The sequence below is a fragment of the Zosterops lateralis genome (assembly GCF_965231275.1).
Source record: "Zosterops lateralis genome assembly, chromosome: 6".
NCBI lineage: Eukaryota > Metazoa > Chordata > Aves > Passeriformes > Zosteropidae > Zosterops > Zosterops lateralis.
Window position 1 is genome coordinate 30,017,280 of NC_139761.1, and position 22,638 is coordinate 30,039,917.

The following is a 22,638-nucleotide window of genomic DNA, read 5'->3' on the forward strand; positions in this document are numbered from 1 at the left end:
ATTCAAGAACTTCTGGACATAAACCTGTGCCATGTACTCTAGGATGGCCCTGCTTGATCTGGGAGACTGGACCAGATGACCCACTGTGGTCACTTCCAACCTGACCCATTCTTCGATTCTGTGATTATTTTTTTAAATTATGTATTTACACAGTAGCAGTCTAAATATAGTATCTGGTTTGGGTTTGTTTCATTTTTTAAAAATGGAATGCAGTTTGGGTTCCTCTAACAAATAAATCTTGCAACTCCTGCAATATATAAATAAGGCATTGTACAATTGTCTTAAAGGCCCATGGGGAAAAAGATCTATCAGATTTTATTCATAGTTTTTTATAGTCATAGGACAGACTTCTGTGCAAAGTAAACCAAAATGAAAGCGTTCAGATTATTTTACCCACAGTGATGACATGTTAGTGCCTATGTTACCTCACAGCATGTCACAAGACATCATTACATGCTACTGAGTTTTATTTCATTTATTCCAGAATCTCATCAAGGCACTTCAGTTAAAGTATATCAAAAATTAAAAAATCACTCAGTACCACAAAGCTCTTTAAAGTCAGATTTCCATAAATTTGCACAGTACTAAACATTGGTGGTGTTAACCAAATGAGAGCAAATAAGTACATTAAAGTGGAAACATTACTTAAGCAAAGAGAAGCTGTTCTATACTGTTTCTATCATTTTCTATGTGATCTGACTTAATTTTTTTTTAATTAAAGAATGGTTCAAAAGTGCCCCTGTAAGTAATCAAGAAATTATAAATTAATTTTTAATTCTTATTTTTGCTGGTTCAGCTGTAATTATAGTTCTCTTAATCTCCTGAATTTACCATTTTTCTGCTGTTGCCATAGTGAAATCAGGTAGAACCAGCAAAGCTGTACTTCTTCTTCTCTTTGAACTTAACTAAAAATAATGTTTAATCTAGCGGTACGGCTTTAGAAATAGCTTTTAAAAATGTTAATGTGGATTTAGCAGCTGTGGAAACAGAGTTATTCTGACCTCAAACTGGAAGTCTTATTTGTCCTCAGCAAAAATGCAATACCTGTGCAACTTTTCCTTTAGCAGTTCATCCTAGTGCTTTAGGCCTAGGGAGGCTTGAGGGAAAAAAAATGTACAAACTTGCATCAATTTATACATCCTGATGTCATGGATTTCTGAGCAGAGAAGTAGTTTAGGGCAGCTGGTTTTTATGACTGGGCAGCTTGTTTTTGTACCGAAGGCAGAATATTCCGCACTATTTCAAGTGATAATCAGTTTGCATCACTTAGCCTGATGGAAATAACTTTGTCACTAAGTAAGTAAGTATGCATTACAAAGACCTAGTACTGAAAAGCTCCAAATACCGTTGAGAATTCATCTCATCCCTCAGGAGAATGGTGCCAGACTTGCTGGGTATATTTGTATTGGTGTGTAATATCTAACTGAGGTATAATAGTCTGCTCTACACAAACCTACAAACTACAAAGTTGCCTCCAGCATAGAAATACTGTTTTTTTACAAAAAGGTGATATCTCAAAGGTACAGAAAGGCATTTTGAAATCTTTGGCAAAAGTCAGTAGTTGATACAGAGAGATCCTAGAAGTTGAAGTAGTTGAAATTGCATAAATGTTCACAGTGTTAAATGAGCTGGAGTTGTTCTCTCTTCCCTCTTATTTATTGATTCTATTTTCCTCTTTTTGGTGTGTATTTTTGGGGTTTGGTTGGGATTTTTTAATGCCTTCCAGTTCATAATGGTCTAGCTTGAACAGACAGGAAGACCCCCACCTCTTTTGCAAGAGTGTTATAAACTGAGGGGCCTGACAAGAATATTTTTATTGTCTATATTGGTCTTCCATTACTCGGTTCAAGTTGAAGGTGTCTTCAACATATTCAGTAATCTGTACTGAGGTTGGAGCAGATGGAAACCTTATGTCAGCACCTCTCCTTAAGCTGCATTATGGCTGTTCCTGACAAGTGGATTTCTGTGAGAGACAGCTTTGTTGAGAGGTTCCTGTGGAATTCTGGAACTATTTTAAACTACTATCCTTCCTTATGCTTTGAATGCATGGTGTTTTTTGATATTACAATCACAAATATAAGGACAAGACTGGAAAATAAGCACTTTAAGAAACAAAAAAAAACCCTTGGTATTTTTGGCTAATAAGGGAGAGGGAGAGACAGCTGGTCAGAACAGATACTAATCTTATCACTTAATTTACTTACTCTGAGCTTTTATGCAATGTAAGAACCAAAAAACAACAAAGTGGCTGTGCTCAGGTGGAAGTTAGCCAAGTCTCAGAAAAGTTGGTAAAACTCATTATTCATGACGTTTCAAGCTGCTTACTCAAGCCTAATTTATCTTTGAAGGGAAAAGTGGTGTTTATTTTTCTTCTTGTTGTTACTTTTATTTTCTGTTAGTTTTGCTTTTGTCTTAAAGGGAACAGAGATGGAACAGGACCAGCAGCTCAATAGGTCACACTTCTTCTGTTTTGTTTAAAATGGGACTGCTAGTTCTGTCTTTGATGCCCTTAGATGTCTGCCAGCCAAAAATGTTCATTTATCTAGCAACCTAACAGAAGGAAAGGAGAAAGGAAAGGAAAGGAAAGGAAAGGAAAGGAAAGGAAAGGAAAGGAAAGGAAAGGAAAGGAAAGGAAAGGAAAGGAAAGGAAAGGAAAGGAAAGGAAAGGAAAGGAAAGGAAAGGAAAGGAAAGGAAAGGAAAGGGGAAAAAAGACACAAGAATACATAGTCCAGCTGTCTTCCACTGTTTTCAAGATGCATTTGTATGAAGAAAAATGTTAATACTATGTGATTTTACAGTGTTTCAGGCTTCTGCCTCAGTTCTCATCAGGCATGGATTGTAATATGTCAATGGCTAACTCAACTAATCTGCCATTGCTTTAAAACTTCACAAGTGATAGCATTTTCCCCTGATTCTTACTCTCCCTTCTTCTGGGCTCACTTATACTGTACATTTTTATGTCTTTTGAACACAATTCTGAACCTTGATGGTAAGCCAGAAAAGTTCAGTGCATAGTAAGCAAAGAAAGCTGAAATGCAATTGGGTTTAGTACTGGTATATACTGAGAAGGAGTAAGTAACTTGTAAATAAATCTAAATAGCATGAATTTTTCAGAAGATGCATGCAGTAGAGATCTATGTGTAGGTGTATAAATGGTTAAGAAGAGAGAAGGCAGAAAGGGGAAATAGATTTCTTTGCTCATCCCCAGTTATGCATTTACTTCACCTAATAATGAAGTACAGTACAGATTGCCTTGGTGGTCTGTTAGAGTCTCTGAAACACTCTCCAATTTTCACCATGTGAAAATATCTCTTCTGGGAGACTGAATATTTTGCAGTTGATACATGAGACTTGTGTATCTCAGGATTCACTCCTTTCTGAATAACAACTAAATCCCAAATTATTTTCAAATACGAAGTGGGGCAGGATCAGTTTGGATTGAACAGGCGCTGGATATATGAATCAACTGAGAGACAAGCTGAGGAGCCTCAGGCATTAAAAATAAGTATATGCCAGGCACAATTAAAGTTTGCCAGTGGATTCCAAAGACAGTGAGAATATTCAAGGTCAGAGGAGGTGTTTGCCTTCCTTGTGGGTGGGCATCAGGTGCCACAGTAATGGGCAGCACACATATCACTTCTTTTTTTATCTCTTTGCTGCTTAATACAGATAGGTGACTTACATTTTGAGAGACAGTAAATTTAAGTACAGCGTCACACATAAAATGCTTCTTCCTGTCAATTATGGGCAATAGTGTGTTTGGTAGTTAACTGCTAAGCAGCACTGTGTGGAGATACTCAGTATGATTTACTGTCTGTTCGTCTAATTCTCTGATCTGGGAAGTTGGAAGCACAGAGGAGCTGTCCTCCATTTGTTAATTCATCTGTTACATTGTTTGTTTTATTGCATATTTGTGTATAAGGATTTGAAGATACAGAATTGTCTAATCATTCATTCAAAATGTCTTGAGATAGCTTTAATGCTGGCTCCAAGATTTATGCTCTGCAAATACTAAACACACAAGTATGTAGTGCCTTTATTTATCAACATTTCTGCTATCAAAATTTGCTGAGCAACTTTTTTGATTAGTTTGGTTCTGTTTTACAATGATTATTAAACAAAAATCTAATGTTGTAAGAGCAGTTCTGCCTCTTTGGTTAAATGCACTTTTGGCATATCCTGTCTTTCTGGTGAACAATGACACCAGATAAACAGCTACACAGAAAGAAAGGATTGCTGCAAACTTTGAGGCACTCACAGATTATTCAGATATCATCTTGCAGGGGCCTTAGGATGGCCTGTTACTTTCAGCCCTAAAAATAAACAACTGTTAATCGCCTAGTGGCAACATGAGTTGACCAGCACTTGTGGCTGCCTGGACTTCAATCTAACAGTACTCAAAGGCTTTTCTCATGCTTTCTGTCACCCAGGATAAGAGGTAGTTTGCAGCCAAGCATTCCTTTGGGAAAGCTGCTGTGAGTTTAACAAAATGTTTGAAATAGCCTCAGTAACTCCTCTCAACACTGATCCACAGCTTCAAATGTGCCGAATTAAACAATAGTGGCCTTGCATCGACAGTCTCTGGAGAGCAAACTAATGCCATAATGTTTTCTAAGGGAAACTGAGGTACTCGGTTTCCCTTAGAAAGTACCTCAAGGAGCAACATTCCTTGCCTAGATTTAATCAGAAAGTGATGCTTTCAGCAAAAATATGTGGCAAAGTTCTGCAGTGCAAGCAACCATCTTTGTTCCCTGCTTATTCAGAGTACTTCCATTCTTGCAATGGTAAATACAAGTAGCACAACTAAAAATATAAGCAGCTCTGCTTTATTAAACTAGTCTTCAATTTGCATGTTCTAGGATTGGAATAATGTTGCTGTTTTGAACAAGAACACATTAATGAACTTGCAAAACTGGACAGTAAAACAATGTGTTAACCCTGAGTTATGGAAGACAAATACATGATGCCACACCTAATACAGAACAGAATGTTAGACTTTCTTCACCAAAATGGAAATCTTGAAGCTTCTGAAGAAGATGTAGAAACCTGTTCTAGCATTTTGCCTTTCAGATTCTAGGGTTTTTTTGGTTGACCTTCTTTTGCTTATTTATGTCCCTCATCCAGGGTACTTGAAGTTACTTTGCCCTGTGTTGAAATGGTTAACTAATGAAGAATCCTTGTATTTCCCAGAATATTACATCTGTCTCCAAGTTACCAAACAACATACCTAGAACACTTTTAGCCAGATACTGGCACTATCTTCCCAGGTAGCCAAAATGCTTTTTTTTCTGAGATGCATACCCAAGCAATCCCCCGTAGAGCCAGAAAAAGCCACCAGTGTGCACTCACAGCCCAGAAGGCCAAGGACATTGTGGGCTGCATTAAAGGGTAGTGAGGCAATGGAACAGATTGCCAAGAGAGGTTGTGGATAGCCCATCCCTGAGAGTATTCAAGGTCAGAGTGGCTGGGGCCCTGAGCAGCCTGATCTCAGTGGCACCCCTGCCTACAGCAGGGGGCTTGCAACTAGATGGTCTTTAAGGTCCCTTCCAACCCAAACCATTCTGTGATTCCCTGACAAAACTGGCTGTTATTTCCATGAAATAATCCATCAGTATAAGGGTTAAAAATCTCTGTCCTAAAATGTTGATGTGAGTATCATGTTAATTTTCAGTACATCAGCCCATTCCTGCAGTGCAAGCATAGGGTCACCTTGTAGTGAGTGTGTCTTTAGAGCGCAAAACCTTAGTATGTGATACAAAGAAAGCATCTACCTGATTTTTGAACATGGTGAGGCTGGAAGAAAAACGTGTTGTACTTTAGGTATACACAACCACTTGAGAGTTGAGCATCTGAATACTGCTAATAAATAAAACAAACAAACAAACAAACAAAAACTATATTTTAGTAGATGTTAGGACATGAACCAACAGAAATTGAGAAATTCAAAGTTCACTCAAGGCTCTCTGCTCTTAATGACAAGCTGCCTTGAAGCCAGTATGTGTTTTCTTTCTCACTCACTGCATCAGTCTTCCCTTAGAAAGCCTTGATCCTTGTAAATCACTGTAGCCTTAATGTTATTTAATCATAGTTTTTAAAAGTTAATTTCCATGAGAACTGTATTTTTTTAAAAAAAGCCTAACTTGTCATTGAGGATTATAAAAATCCTTTATTTGCCTGGAGAACAGTACTCAGATCTGAATGAAGAAGTGTAAGTGAAGAATGTGTTTCGACAGTTTGTTTATTAAAAATGTATTATGCAGCTAAAACTTATATTGTATTTATAATATTTTAATGACAGTGACTTGCACAGTTTCTGGTGCAGTCTATTAATATGCATTTAAAACTGTGCTATGGAAAATTCTAAAATATTTTAAATGCCCCCTTACATCCACAAGTGATAAATATCACTTGTTTTGTTTTTATTTTTCAAAATGCCAAAAGCAATTAAATCATATTATAAGCTTGATGAAATGCTACTATTTGATTGAAGCTTTAACAGTCTCATTTCAGAGGTAAAAAGATCACTAGTGTAAAAACAGTTCTTTAAGATTTAATCACATCTGAGTGAGGTGTAACTGTAGAGAGAGAGGCCTGATATTAGTTTCCATCCACCTTTTTTTCACCTGACAGCTCTAACTTCCACATCAACTGCATATAATACCAGTTTCTGGCATTCATGGAAATGCCTACCTTTTTCAGTCCAAAGAAATTCCCAGTTTTGAGTCAAGGCCTCCTTTTAAATGGGATTCTCACAAAATATTAGTAGACTTTGATTTTTCTTTGTCTTCAGTAAAAATAAGACTTCCTCCAACTACTGTGGTAACATCAAAGCTTAAAGCAGATTAGGTTTTACTTGCCTAATTTTACCTTAAGCAGCATAAACTGCATGCCTGGATCATTCAGACATATGCTGCTAGCGTCTGTGTATGATGCATGATGTAGTACTTGCTCATGTCATGGACAAGTTTCCTATTATCTTTACAAGTATTTGCTCAGAACTCATTAAACTTTCTTGAGCACATATTTGCAAGCAATTTTTTGGTGGTTTTTTTTGCACTTGCTAGTGTAGGAATTCAGTGTGAAGTAGCTTGAGGGAGTTGGGCACAAAAATATTGCAGCCTTATGGATTACAGGTTAAGGATCAGATTCTTAAAGCAAAAATTATTATTCAGTTACTTGATTTTCTAAGTACTGGATTTTTTACTCCTTTCAACCGGAAGTTTGGTGAAGTCAAATAATAAGGTGCTGTGTGTGTGTCACTGGATCACAAAATTGTGTGAAGGATTGGAAAACTGACAGCAATGATCAAACCCCAGCGCTACCTTTAAATTGCATTCAGAGTTTTTAAAATGCGCTGTCTTCATGCACAAGTACCTTTCTTTATTTGATTTTAAAACTCTGTGTAAATGAACAGTAGAAAAAAATGCCTGTTATAAACTATTCTGAATTAGGACTGCAATAGTTGTTTAAGTGGAAAGTTTCTTGCTAATCGAAGTACATTTCTGAGTAGTGGCTCTTAAATGTTTGCCAAGTTACATAATGCTGTGTCATCAGCCATAGTAAACTGGTCTAGACATAAGGAAGTTGGCTGACTTGTGCCAACTGACCTTATTTGAAAATGTGGTCTGTAGTTGTTGCCTACTAGCTTGGCTCTGCCAATTTCTAAATTTCTTCCGCTGATACAAATGATACTTCTACAAGTACACTGAAATAAAGCTGAGTGTCCTTAAACAGTAAACTTACTATGTATTATTATAGGGGGGGTTAGTTATTTTATCTTCAAGGTTTATTAGTACTACAAGTAAAACCTATTTACTTACAACTGTGATTCTGAAGAATGATGTTAAATTGACTTAGAATGTAATAATCTATTTGTGAACTTTTGTAATTCCCCTTTCCCAGTAAACAAGTAGTGTTGTGCAAATGATAATGCTCTGGTTTGCTCCATATTTTAAAAAGCAAAAACAAGGAGACAAAGCCAGCTTTTTAGCTGGCATTGAAAAGTGAAGGACCAGAATGCAGTCCTTAGAAGACACATTCAGGTGTGACCTTTGTAATTAAATCACCAACCAGGTTATGCTTTCATAACATGAGTATTTGGCTGAATCCATCTGATAAAATATTTGTTTAAATGCATATCAGAAATAATAATTCATGTCAGCATTATGAGAGTCTTTCAGAATTCAAATTATTTACATTATGCTGAGATGCATATAGAACATGTATAACAAATAGACTAATAATAAATGAAGTGAACATTTATATAAAAACAATTCCAAGTTCTTTTTCATTTCTGTTCAGTATCAAGCAGTGTGTTGAAAATGCATTTTTCATAAATGCATTTTTCATAAAACCACATGCAAGGCTTTGTGATGGTAAAAAAATCACCTCACAACAGCCACATGTCTAGGCAAATCCTTAGAAGCTGGTATGGACCTCACACAGGCATTCCAGAAGAAAAGACATTACTAGAAAGTAGTTTCTCTTGAAGTGAAGTAGAATATGTGTGAGCCTCCTAGGCCACTTTGATAAATAAATAAAAGTCTTTTTTCTCTTCTAGCACAAAACTGGTTCAGCTGGAGGGCAAGTTAAATCTAGATTCATATTTTACTTAGCTGTTTTCTTTCTCTTTTTTTTTAAGTGATCCCTTAGTTTGTTGTTGTTGCTGGGATTTTTTTCTTAAGACAAACTATTTGGCTTTGGGTTATCTGAATTTGCCTTCTGGCTTTACAGTCTATCTCTGTGAAAAACCTTTCTGGGACAAAGCTCAGTGTCCCAGAATTATCAGTGGTTAGGATCCCAGGATTAACCACTTTAGCTATGCTTTTCTTTCAAAATTTATCTGATTAAACCAATACAGAGTTCCTCTAAACAATCTGAAGTTAGTGCAAACTTGACTTGCTTAGACCAAATAGTATTGTCAGATGTAAGTTTTATCTAAAGAACTTGTCGAGACTGCAACTATATTTAACAGTACTCAAAATGTATTTTTCTATCTCAAATGCTTCAGTTGGTTCTTTGAAAGACACCATGTGCTGCCTTTAGTGCTTAGACTAAATTTAGTCATCTACACCAAGCCTAAATTAGGCTAAAACAATCCACAAGCTTTTGTAATGCTGCTCTCCTCTTGCCGTGACTTGGGGTCAGAAGCCTGTGTGCCTCCCTTTGGCCCCTATGGTACACGTACCCCAAATGCAGCTGAGTTGGCTTTCACAGCCTTGTAGTCAGTCACAACTTCTGAAGTCAGAACTGGACATTGACTAAACCAGAATTTATATAATGGCAGCTACCTATTTATTGCTTGATTTTTAAGTAAACTAATACAACCTGTGTGGATGACTTTCACTTGCTGTTTATTATGTTCTAAAGGAAGCTGCCTCTGTATTTCCTCTTTTTCCTATTTTTACTGCATGGAATCAACCAAACCTTAGTTACTTGGATTTCTTTTCAGCTTTAAAAAGGAACCCCTAATAAAAGTAAACTTCTAAAAGTAGTACTTTCATTGGAATAGCTAAGATTACAGTTTTGTGTAACTTTTGGACACGTTCCTTCACACTTAAGCTTTTCACACCTAAGAATGAAAGACAGGGAGAAAAAATACAAGCATATTTTCTGGGATTTATACAATTTTTCTAAGCAAGAAGAAAACCCGTAGTACTCCAATGGTTTGTTACATTCTAAGGTTGATTTTCATTTTCAGCCTTTCTCCAGTGTGTCTTTCATATGAAATAAGATAACCTGGCCTATCTTGTATCTGTACTGTTTTAGAACCGAGCGGTACATTCTAAGTTTTTCTATGCTCCTCAGAGCTACCGAATGCATCTCCTTTCCATAGCAATACCAAGTATGCATTTTGTCATTCTCCTGTGTAAACGATAGTCATTCACTCAACTTTTTCAGAAGAAATCAATTTGTAGCTTTACTTTGTAATTCACAGCACTGGCTTGCATTCCTCAGGGTGTCATATCTCCATTTGGGAAAGAGTCAAATTAAGAAGTATGGTTCTTACTTTTAGGTTACATTTTGCTATCTCATCCTCTTACACAAAAAGTGTCTTTTCAAATTAAGGCAGCAGTAATTAACCAGTGGCATTGTTTGTGGTTGGCCAACTCTGGGCGTTAATGAGAGAGAAATTAGCACTTAGCAGCAGGAGTTCCTGATAGTCAGTGGCAAATGCTTAATGTGCCAACAAGTTAATTTTGGTCTTAAGTACTGCACTTAAGTGCAGTAAACAAAAGTATGTCATGGGTTTTTATGTGATCATACATATGAGCTTTGTGATACAGAGCTATAATAGAATGAATGACACAATAGAGTTGAAAAAGTGCAACCTAGACAGCACAGGGCAAACAGTTTTGCTGTAACACCACAGTCAGAAGCAGGATTGATGGATGTTTTCATGCCAAAGATGTACTCGCTCCTGCCATTAACAGTCTGCAGATGTTCTTATATATAGTTTTATTGTCAAATTTGGTATTTCTGAACATAATTTTTTAAGCACCTCAAAAACTGTGCTTGAGCTGAGGCGATTTGCTCATGAGTCATAAATTAGTCTTTTGAGGTGTCTCGAAATAGTAATTTTATTTAAAATTACAGTTTCAAAAAATAGCTAAACAAATTACTTAAGCACAGTGCCACATGCATTTTATGGTGGATGAGGGATTCAGACTGCCACACAGCGAAATGAAGCCCTTCAGAACTTGGGTGAGCAGCTGCTCATTAGCATCAGGATTTTACCTGGCACATGTGCTCATAATGAGTAACTTGCATACATTTCATACCTTCTGCTTTGCACAAAATCGCCCATTAGAAATGTAAGGTCTACTCCTTATCTTCTGGAGATTTTTGCTTTTAAAATAATTTTGGTTAGTACATAAGTACATCTCCACCTGATTACCCATTTCTGTATTTTGCTTGATGTGGGAACAGATACATAGCCTGTGAAGTAAGAAAAGTGGGAGCCCCTCCTGGATCAGCAAACTGCTGTCTCTCACCAGAAGCTGTGAGCATCAGTCTTTGGCCTCAGTTGCCTTGGCCCCTCGCTCCTTTGGGTCTCTGAGCTTGCAGGTACTGTGAGGTTCTGCACGTTTTGGCCCCACAGGAGCTTAAGCAAAGGACAATGGAAAGAAGTCCACAGAAAGTGAAGTTCTTGGCTGCAGTGGATCGGCTTTTCCAGTGGGTGCAGTTCCGGCCAGCCCTGCCGCCACTACATCCAGGGGCTCACTTTGCCAGAGGCGTGGGCAAACTCGACCACGGTGCGGATAGTGCGCAGAATAGAAAGGTGGGACTCTCAGGGTGTGCAACCAAGGGATGCGTGGTCCCAAGGCCGCGCTCCGGAGAGAGACGCTGGCCTCGAAATGGCACGGCTTTTTATTAGGTGGGTTCAGGGGTGGGATTGCGTGGGACCAATTACAACCTTTTGCCAACGTATAATGAGGGGATGCACAACTTTTGGACCAATAACAAGTAACTTGGGGAGGAGGAATACATGATGAGGGGGTGGGGAAGTTATATAACTTAAAGATTGACAGGTAACCGAAAAGTGGTAAACAACTATTATGAGATGGGGTTACCAGGACAACCAAGGTTTTGGCGGGAAGGTTTGGGGGGGAAGGAGAGTCTGAGGGAAGGAGAGAAGGAGAGGGAAGGAGAGGCCATCTTAAACAATAGAAATAAATACAAAATTATAAAACACAAATTATAAAACCAAACTGGAGCAGTAAAAACCCAATTGGAATTGAATTTAAGCACCACCACACTTGGCCAGCCAGACAAAATTAGGAATTGGGTATAGGCAGCATCATCCTTCATATTAGCCACTTTTTAGTCTGTACTGTATTTATTGCCAGACTTGTTAGGATATGTTAGCTAGTACAACCAGATGTGTCAGAGTTCTAACCTTCAGCTTTTGAGTATCACCTTTCAGTTGCAAAAAGCGTATTTGCCAGTGTGGCCTCATCTATGCTGAGGCTAATTTACTCTGCTGCTGAGCTGTGGCAACTTGGAGGTTGAAGAGTAGTAGCCGTAGACCAACTGCTCTGCAGCAGTTTCAGGCAAAAGAGAACCACATCTAATTGAAACTGCAGGAGGAAGCCACAGGGGTTTCTTCTTCCTTTGATGCCTATTCCATTACACGAGCACATCAAATAGAGTTTTCTCCACATTGTTGGGAAGAAACCACCCTCATGAAGCCAGTCTGGCACTACCCATGGCCTGGAGTGCTTGTATTGTCTGTTCAGTGGACATTTATGTTACCATGCCTCCACTCACCACATATTTATTATAATTAAACGTTAACAAAAATTGGCTACCATATTGGTTGAGTCCTGAATACATCTCTGCATATAAACCATTACATGACATTCTATTGAACTTTTTCTTGTACAGACGGTACCTAACAGCTCATCCTGCACTGTTGGTTTTGGCAACTTCACTACAGCATATAATAAATCAAGGAAAGAAAAAGCTTTTTGGCCTAATGTTGTACAGACTGCTGTAATGTTAGACTACAGAAAGCAGTTCTGTTTTTAGACATCCTTTTACTAACCCAACATTCATAATTTATGATTCCACTGTAAAATTCCTGCAACACTACACCAGAAGTAGTGCTGCCCTTTAATTAAGTGCTCTCAGTAGGAAAAACGTGAAACTGATGTGCAAAACATATCACAGTACACAGTGATTGATAGTGATTACTTCTTTATGAACCCAGCCTGAAGGTCTGAACTTCCTGATGGGTAAAATAGTCCATGGGGCTACTTCCTGAGATTGCCTAGTGGGGATCAGTCAGAGTTAGCAATATCTGAGGAATTCCTGAGGCACATTTCAGAGCCATTACAACACAAACTTTCTGTTTCTTCTGAATTGTGCTTTATGTTAATAATTACTTGAATTATAGCTCATTGTAGAGATTATATTTTAAGGATTCATTGTTATCTTCATGGTATTACAATTTGAATGAAGTGGAACATGTGCAAACTGTTGTATCTTTAGTGTCTGCACACACAAATCTAAAAAGCAGGGTGCATGTCAAAAGAGGTTTCTCTGTGTATCAGAGTTACTGAATGTTATTTTGTATTTAATACATAGGTATTTTTTACTGACGTGCAGAATATTCAAAAGAAAAAAATTGAAACTCTGATGTGGATTCTTTTGAGTCTCTAAATAGCATTTTTATTCATAGAATCAGGTACTATTGACATCAATCAATTGCACATTCAAAACTTGAAAATTAAACGGAGGTTAAATACTCCCTCCAATTTTGCAGTGCGGTTACCAGATGTGTTGGAATCACAGAGGTGGGAAATTAAAATTCTCCTATTACAGTTACATAAGTTCACTTTTCTTTTTTGTGTGATAGATTTGGCCCTGGATTAGTCATCTACTGGTACGGGTTCATTGAAGAGCTGGACTGCCATCGTGAGCGTGGTATCCTGCTAAAAGACTGCTTCCCTACTGACATTGTGACTCTGCGACACAGCATGGCTCAGCGCTGATGTTGGGAGGAAGAGGTAAATCCGGAAGCAATTTTACTTTCCTGCAGTGTAAACTAATGGCAGCATCTGCCCTGAACTTCAGCTGAACTCCTGCTGCCTGCCCTTATGCTACTGCTGCTTTACGCAAACATATCAAGAGTTTCTGTTTTGCTTCAGACCTCTGTTGTGATCAGCCAAAAAGACACACAACCCACTCATTATCAGCAGTTCTGTCTCTGTCAAACAGCTAGTTTTGAGATACTCATAATCTGTCTTCCTTCCGGATGGCTTCTTCAGGCATTCTAAACAAAGACAAAAATGCAGAGGCTGAAAGGTGAGGCTTTCCGTTCTTATCCCTGTTACAGAGTCACCTATAAAATTAAGTGCTTTTTATGAATTCACTCTGTGCTAGCAATGTGACTAAAACACCTACAGTGATGTGGAGATTTGGTGAAGACTGTTGTTTTGGGGCTTAAAACAAAATAATGCAAAGCTGGTAAAGCCCAAGTGGTAAGAGAGGATCATGGCTGTTACAGTAAATAGCCAGATTTTGAGATAATAATTGATGTATGTGTTTTGTCACTATCTGATTGTTAAAATCAACAATGTCATCCCAAGTTAACAGTTAAAAACTAGTTAGGGGATTTTGAGGGGGGGTGAAAGCAAAGAGCACAGGTTTTATTTTATGTATATAAGCCTGTGAAGTTTGGGGGTAGCGTGGGGGAGGTTTAGTAGGTATTTTAATGACTCAAAAATAACTCGTGTTTTGTCTTTTCCTCACCCCCGGGGAATCTTTACCTAGGAATTTTTCTCTTAACTGACTAAGGAAGGAGTCTGTCTTTACCCCTGTAAGTACTGTAGCAAATTTCTGGCACACTGAAGTCCAAAAGAACAACGTGCAGGAGCTTTCTATGTCAGTCATTTCTCAAGGAGTTTACCATCCTGGTACGCAAGATGGAGAATTAAAAAAAAAGATAAAACAGTGCTTCATACTGGATCAGTTCCACAAGACAAATAAAGCACACAAATGGACAGAAGTTTCCTGCGTACTTGTTTTCTTGTAAGAGCCTTGTTTTTCTCTTGTTAGAGCCACCAAGATCAGAAGTTGATTGAGGCGGGTGTTAGCCCTCCTTGAAGTTTTGAGTTCAGTCTCTTCTTTTTCCATCCACATCACCACTCAGAGGGGCAAGATTGGGTGTCAGGTTTGTGCTCTCAGACATTTTTTAATAACAGCGGCTTGTTGGGCTTGACACGCTTCAATACTCCTTTCTTTGCTAACTATTACTCAGGAAGGACAAAATACTTTAAAATGTCAGTGAGAGATTTGCGTGTATGCTCATCATGTTCAGGTTTTCTGAGAAGAGCTGTGAATTCTCTTGTAGAAATAAAGGTCTGATAACAGGCTCCCTAAAGCACAAGCTGATGATTTTTTTCAGAACAAAAGGGTCTCTAAAACATTACAGTGCATATTCATACCTTTTTTTAGTTGAAGTACGATACTTTGTACGCCTGTATGTTTTCAAAAATCATGTGCAGACTTTTTAGTCTTGCCTTGAATGGAAAGGAGTTTCTCAGCTGTAGTTTTCAGATGCATACACAGTATTTTTATTTTTAGATTTCACCTTAACACTTTCTGGTAAGTTTCAAAGAGGAGTTTATCATTTTGACAAATCTTTCATTTTCAAGAAAAAATAGCTTTAATCTTCTAGTACTCCATCCCTTGTTGCAGAGTGAACTAGTATAGCTCCACTATAGTGAGTTATTGTTGTATAGAGATACTTTCTTGGGTTTGAATGTGTTATAGTGAAGAGATTTATTTTTAAAAAATACTCAAACTCATTTGTGTTCAATTATTTAAGGTATTGTGCTGAGCTTATTTTACCTGACCAGCTATAAGGAACTGCCTGTAGAGATACACAGAAGCAATCTGTGAATGTACCTGTCTGATGCTACACACAAGCTACATTTAGGGTGTTACTCCCCCTGGGACTTTTAACTAACGTTTAGGTTAGTGGAACATGTAAAATGAAGAAGAGAAAGAAAAGAAGAAATAACTGAATATTACCATAATTCAGAAATAATGGTTGTCTGAGTGAAATGGGTTTTAAAGGCAGATGAAATTTATTTTAGCTACTGCATATGCTTTCTGTTGTATGAAATCATTTAAATCAGCTTTTACATGATACACTAATGCTGCTTTTTCTTTTTGAATAAATTAAATTTATCTGCACAGATGTTGAAAATTCTGCTAACCTTCATCAAAGCTTTGCTTTATTTGTTTTTACATTAAACAAATTTATGTGGAGACACACAGATAAATCAGTTTAGGCTTATATTTGTTTATTTATTCCTCTGCCTAATACTGTGACATAACATGTTGGAAAGCAGTACAGCTGTCTTTAATCAGAGCTTTAAACTCATCTTCATATAATGCCTACTTAAAGAATCTGTATTAAAATGAGGATGAAATTAGCCACAAAATCTATATACTGGTACCAATTTCATTGCATGCTATCAAAAAAGCTTTGCCACTACAAAAACTATGCTGTGTCACTACTTCAAATGCTGAAAGCAAAACATAAAAAAAAATTAGGACTGTTTTGTTATTACTACTTGTATACTAAAAAAAAATCCAACCCTCATTTGGCTATTTTCTCTGTTTATCAGATGTAAACATCAACTTGAATGTTAAAGAGGAGGCACACAAACTGCTGTTTGTGGCTTTTTTCTTGGTTTGGTTTTCTTAAACAGTGTTGTGGCCATTAGAACCTTAACATTAAAACCAAATTCAGTTTTATGGAGTATTCTGTAGAGTGTGCTAATGAATTATGCCAAGCCAGAAAGCAGAAGTGAACATAAAACTGAATGATGTTCTCACTTGCATATATAGACTTGCAAGCATCTGCTCTTACAACCACTGTTGTATAAGGCCTGTTTTGAGCTTTAGAAATTGATGTAATTGTATTGAGCAGGGAAGCAAAACTTCCTTGAATAGGAGGAACAACACGATGGTGGGTCACACACTCTAGTATAGGAAGAAAATTGAGGTTTTACCATTCCTATATTCTGGGGACACATTATTAGTATGAATTTAATAATCTTTCCCTAAAGACATCTCAGAGAAGAAAAAGTTTTGTCTAAAGCTGAAGGAAAAGGACCAGATGTCTTGTTGTGCTTATCTCATTATGTTAATAGTACTGGTAATTCATGGATAGTTTTCATCCTTTTGTTGTATTCACTCATTCAAAAAGTCATTCTTTCCTGGTATTGGCTTTTGGATTTCTCCACCATCTAGACTACTACAAAACACTATTAGTGTCTCTTTCCATTTTCTGATCCTTCCCTTTTAATCTTCCATCTCTTTTTTAACCAATTCACTTTTATTTATTCAATATGCCGCCATTTGCTCGTGTTTCCTTTTTGAAAAGTTTTCTACCACGTTTCTACCACCTGCTTCTATTTCTGTTAGTACATCTGAAGAGTGCTCTTTCCACTTCTATATATATTTGAACTGACCAACCGTCTAAAGCAATTTTGCTTTTACTCTAAATAGCAGCTCCAGATTCCAGGAGTTCTCAAATTTCCACATGGTTTTGTAATGGGGAACCATTCATACTCTTAGTATGAAACATAGGTCGTTTTTGCAGGCTGGGGATATTCACCAAACAGAGCACACGTAGTGCAGAGCAATCACGCTGAATTGAAAGTACAGTTGTACAAAGGACTATGTTAGTGCCTCTGTGTTACTAGAAAACAGGCAAAGGAAATACTAGGAATTCAGCTATTAAAGCATGTCTTTCATTAAGGAGCCTTGCTTTCTGTGAGTTCGTGCCTTGTGAGTTCATGTTTGTGCAGTACTTCTGCAAGGAGATCTGTTGAAGGTAAAGGTTGAGCTTTCCTCCTGTGCCAAGCTCTGCTTGGTTCGGAGTGGAAAAGATGGCTTTCTCCCCATTTCCACGTCACAGTCGGTCTGGGAAGAGCTTGTACTTCCTATGGGGTAAGATAACAGAGTTGATAACAACTCCTCAAGGGTCAATAAAAAGTACACAGAATATGACTTGATTCTTGGTGTTGCTTCATCTGATGCAATCTTACAATAGATAGCTTCTTCTAAGGGGATTTTCTGCTGTTAGACGATGAATACTGAGCTGAGGTAACAGAAACATGGGTTTGTTATTTTAAGGATGAGATAAATTACATTAGAACAAATGCTGCTCAAGTATCAATTTAATATTACAGAATAAAATGGGAGGCTGCTTGCAAAAACAGCAATAAAAAATTCCTCCTGTCGTGTTGTTCTAAGTCACAAAGGGCCATTTGTTGTGGATTTACAGGTTATTCAGAAATAACCTTTTTATTACATTGACAAAAGAAGAAACCTCAAGGGCTTGCTCTTTACAGTGGTGTGATAGGAACCTAAAGCGTGCCTGTTGAAAAATGAACTAGCTAACAATGGGAGCTTGGCAGCAACTTCACCATTTATAGAGAAACCGTCTATCTAGTACGATCTGTATAAAATAGACCTCACTTAGGTTAGGGAAAGGTCACAAGTTACACAAAGTTTGGATAGTCTAAATGCGTTACTCAAAACTGACTCTCCTGTGTACAGTAAATATTAATTGAACCTGTATTATTAAAAACATGCCAGGATTCAAAAGATTAAATAAGGAAGATCTAATTATGAGCTACATAATAAACAGAGCAGTTTTAGTTCCCCTTGTATTTTTTACTTTCCTGCTATTGTTTCATATATGGCTGTTATACAAAGAGCAGCTGAGGTCAGCTACTATAAATTATGGGTTTTGTACAATAGTAATCTACCAAAATTATTCCAGAGCTGGATCAAAGAGCTCCAAAAGACTTTTCAAAAACTTTTCCACATAATAAAAAGACTCTATTTTGATGCCCTGTTTTTATGAGGATTTCTTGGTTTAGAGTTACATCTTATTCAGCCACTTGCATTAATATGATGATATTTGAACATGCAGGATTTACATAATTTGTTTTCAGCCTCAAATAAGCATGAAGTGGTAATACCAAAAAAACTCTGAATACATTACCTGGTGTATTTTTCTGGCTAAGTTTTTAAGTTGATCTAAGTAAAAACACTTTTGTTTGTGTGTTTATTTAAGGAGGACAGCAAGATTTCAAGTGAAATTTGATATTTCTTGTATGTTTACAAATCATATTTGCAATTATAAGACTCATTAAAAATTTTATAATTATAATTATTAAAAATTATAAAATAATTCTTAGTTGCTCTCATCACAAGATGCCAGCCTGCCCTCACTTCTGGCCAGACTTTCACCTAATGTGAACAATCACATGTCATCTGCACAGATCCATAGACGTGGCACTGCAATGTCAACGCAAAATGAAATGTCAATGCAAGCGGATGGAGACAGAGTAACAGTATTGAAACCATGTCAGTGCATATCTACAAAGACCACATTACTCTGTCAGTGTGATTTTAGGAAGATCACTTTGAAATGTTAAAATGAAATGAAACTAAGTCAATTAGGTAATAACAGTTGAGGTTCGGGGATTAATTGAGGGCCTAAGGTGAAGCCAGTGGCCATTAACCCCAGCTAGTTATTAATTTTAGAGAAATAGAGAAATATCCTTGGCTAAGGTTATTGTCATTATTATTAGAGAGTTTGGGGCGGGGGGGGGAAGGTTAATTCCCTATATTGTATAAATATCTTTTGCTGTTGCTTTTAATAGTGATACATGAAGTGTAGTATTAAAAAGCACTCAAAGGCATATTATTGCAAAGTTAAGGTTTTTTAGAAAGTGAATCTCTCCCGTAGCAGACAGCCACTTCTTTTTTATACAGACGTTTAACAGATTTATTGAAGTCCAGCTGTCTGTAAACAGATGGGTTTACTATAATGTATTTACCTCTGAGGACTTGTCAGAGGAAAATATTACGAACATGGAGAAATACTCATTTACACATCAACAACTATTTGCATGGTTCAAGTATTCACCGTTAACTTAAAGCACTGTAAATTGGTCAAACAATATTAAATAATTATTTTTGAAAATACCTAAAAAGGCACCAAGTCAAGGTTATAAACTCTATGCAAATTCAGGATTTCAGAGTATATAACTGTAACATTAGGACACAAATGTGTAATATATTATTCTTTTGTAATGTCAGTGAGAGATTCTTGCGAAGAGCAATGACTCTGTGGTTCAGCAGGCCGTACAACATATGAAATCTGTCTGGGTCTCTGTTCTAAGGAGAGAAGGCAGGACACTAGATCAAAGGAATGCAATTGTTTTCTTTTAAAATATTTATCTGAATTTGTGTGTATTTTTATATGATGATAATATAAACCAAATATACACAAACATTGTTTTTTGTTGTTAATAAATACCAATTACCCTTTCTTTTATAGAAGTCCCTGATATACTTGCTCAGTATAGGTGTGTTTGTGGAGGTCTTCAGGAAAGAGCAATAAATCAACATTTCTTCCTGTTGTAGGAGATGGTTTCGTATGTTTAAGTGTTGGTGAGAGCAATGAGACATTTCTGCAAGTTAAGTGACAGTGATGTTGAGAGAGCATGACATGGAAGAGGGGATGAGCTACACCTGGAGGAGTCCAGGCCCAGCCCTGCTGAGAGCCAGCAGCTTTTAGAACTTGACCTGGACATACTGGGGCTTCTGTCTCCAATGTGAAGCTGCAGAGTTGTGGTCTTGCCTCCCAAAGTGCCTCAGGGGTGCTGAGAAAATTTCTGAAAGGTCTTTGAAACTCCTTGTGAAAGAGTACTGTGAAAATGCAAGCTTTATTACCAGAAAGCATCTTCCATTACAAATGGATTAAATTTTGGATTAATTTTTTTCTTTTTAATTTTCTCTTGCTCTTCCATAGCGAGCATTCATGCCACACTCCATTTTGTATTCTGCTTCAGTATGATAGCTCTATAATGAGTGGAAAAACATAAAAATTAGTTTGATCATTTTATTTCCATATACTTTACGCAGCCTTGTATTAATGTGTTTGGCACTGCATTACATACAAATGATATAATACACTTAGGAAAAATAGTCTGGCTACACAGCATAAAAAAAACAGTAGGCACAGTTGAGTCTCAAGACATACAGTTTCATCCTTCCTCTGAGGCACAACTGTCTATACAGATCAGCTTAAATGTCTGTCTAATCTAGTCTTAAAAAACTGCAATGATGGAGATGCTTAGAAAGATTATGGGAATCCATTCCCCTACCCATCTTTATTTAGTTAGAAAGATTTTTCCAATCTTACAGAAATCATTTTTTGCTGTAATAAGCATGTTACATCTCACCCAATTATAAATGCATGTGGAGAGTAAATCTGGTATCTGCTTTCTTTTTCTGACCTTTTCTGTATTTGAATATTGTTTGCTCAACAAAACACCACAAACTCTTCCAGCATTTTTTCAAAGAAAGTTTTTAATGTTACGATTTTATTTGTTACTCTACAAGTCTTGTATTTTAGAAACCCATTGTGTACAAGATTTCAGAAAATATGTTCCTTCAGTGACAAGTTGGTGTCTTCTATTTAGAGTGGCCCCTTTATGATGCCCACATCCAGATTCATAACAAATCCATCATTTTTAAATGCTATTATTCTTTTCCTTCTTGTACATACTAACTGCTAGTCTATTTTTAGTTTTAACTCGCTGACTTCAAACTACTTCTGTGTTCTGTTTAGTTTGAATTTTAGTCTCACCCTTTGGAAATAAATTATTTATTTGATTCACAAAGTTTTGAATGTGTGAAGTCATCAATAAAATATGGACTGATGAGATATATCCATCATAGGATATGCTCTTAAAACATCTAACCAGTCTTTGTAGTTAGAAGATAGGTGGCTTACTGCTCAGTTTGTGAAATAAAAGTTTACTTAAACAAAATAAGTAGCAGAAATGAGTCTGCTAAATGGAACATGCAGAAGCAACAACTTCTTTTGCTTAGGTGTACATTTGCCATGAAGGTCCAAATTCTCAGTTCTCAAGTTAGCTTGATCTTAAAAGATTCTGTTGCTACTAGTCCAGTTACTGAGCTGTACTGATGAGCTTGTACTGGCTTGCTAAAAAGTTGGAGGCTCCAGATGACAGTTGTTTTCCTGTGCTTTCCTTTCATCCCAGCTTTTCTGTAAGCCTTGCTGAAGGCAGAGGAGAGGTTAAGAGTTATTTGTGCTCCAGCAACCCACAGACCCTGGAAGCTCAGCAACATTTTCTGGCATGACAAGGAGATGTGTAGTAAGAATGCAAGATATTAAATGCCCTAGATTTACTTTTGTATTCCATTTGTCTAATCCATGCTGTATTTGGCTTGAAACAATCCTATCCATTTATGCTTTGCAGAACTGTTTTATGCTCCTTGACCAGAAATAAATAACTTACTCATAGCTGATACTAACTAAAGACAAAGAAGAAAATAAAGTCTATAATATTTGGGAAACAGTGGGGTATTTTAATTACACCCCAGATTAGGTGGCTGTTGGCTGAAAAAGTAACATTGAAGAGTGTATTTAGAGGGAAAATATGGCCTCCTTTGTTACAGGGCGTGATTTTCAATTTGCCTGTTCCCATTTTACAAACTGCAGACCTTTCTCCATTCTTTAGTTACTCAGGCATAAGAACTTACACAAAGTGGTCAGTTTGTCAGAGCTCTGCCATAAGGATTCAGAAGCAAATTCTGTTGGATTTTTCTCACGCTTACTCATCTCTGCCTCAGGTATGCCTGGGGGGAGCTATGAGTCTTCTGATGTTTTTTTCTTATCCTACCCAACATCACTCCACTGCTAGACTAGGTCAGAGTCAGTCATCTACTGGCATCTGTGTTCAGCAGCATCATGTTTATGGCTGAGCATTTACTCTTTTATTCTTCCACAGGGACTGGATTTTATTCAGCCTTTGGTCTTCTGCTTCTTGGCATGTTAACAATCTGGGTTTTCCAACATATGGAGGGTGTTAAGGTCTCATTCCTACTTTCTGGGACAACCCTTTAAAAGTTACAGTGACTTTTGGTAATACTGGCACAATGTCCATTTTGAGCTGCACATGCTATGGCACAAGGTTGGCAAGAGCCAGTATAGTGACCACCAAGTAGAAAAAGATGTTCTTGTGCTTAAACTATTAGTTCAGAATTGCTTTACATTTCTCACTAAG

At 37.2% G+C, this 22,638-nt stretch overlaps 1 protein-coding gene across 1 annotated transcript in view; it reads left to right on the forward strand.

The window, feature by feature from the left end:
* Window positions 1-22,638, forward strand: part of CDIN1 (CDAN1 interacting nuclease 1) — a 135,939-nt gene that overhangs the window by 107,548 nt on the left and 5,753 nt on the right. Inside the window, exon 11 of the mRNA XM_083862993.1 lies at window positions 13,362-13,512. Within this exon, the coding sequence (XP_083719119.1) occupies window positions 13,362-13,497 (136 nt within the window). The 3' untranslated portion in view covers window positions 13,498-13,512. The remainder of the gene's footprint in view (window positions 1-13,361; window positions 13,513-22,638) is intronic.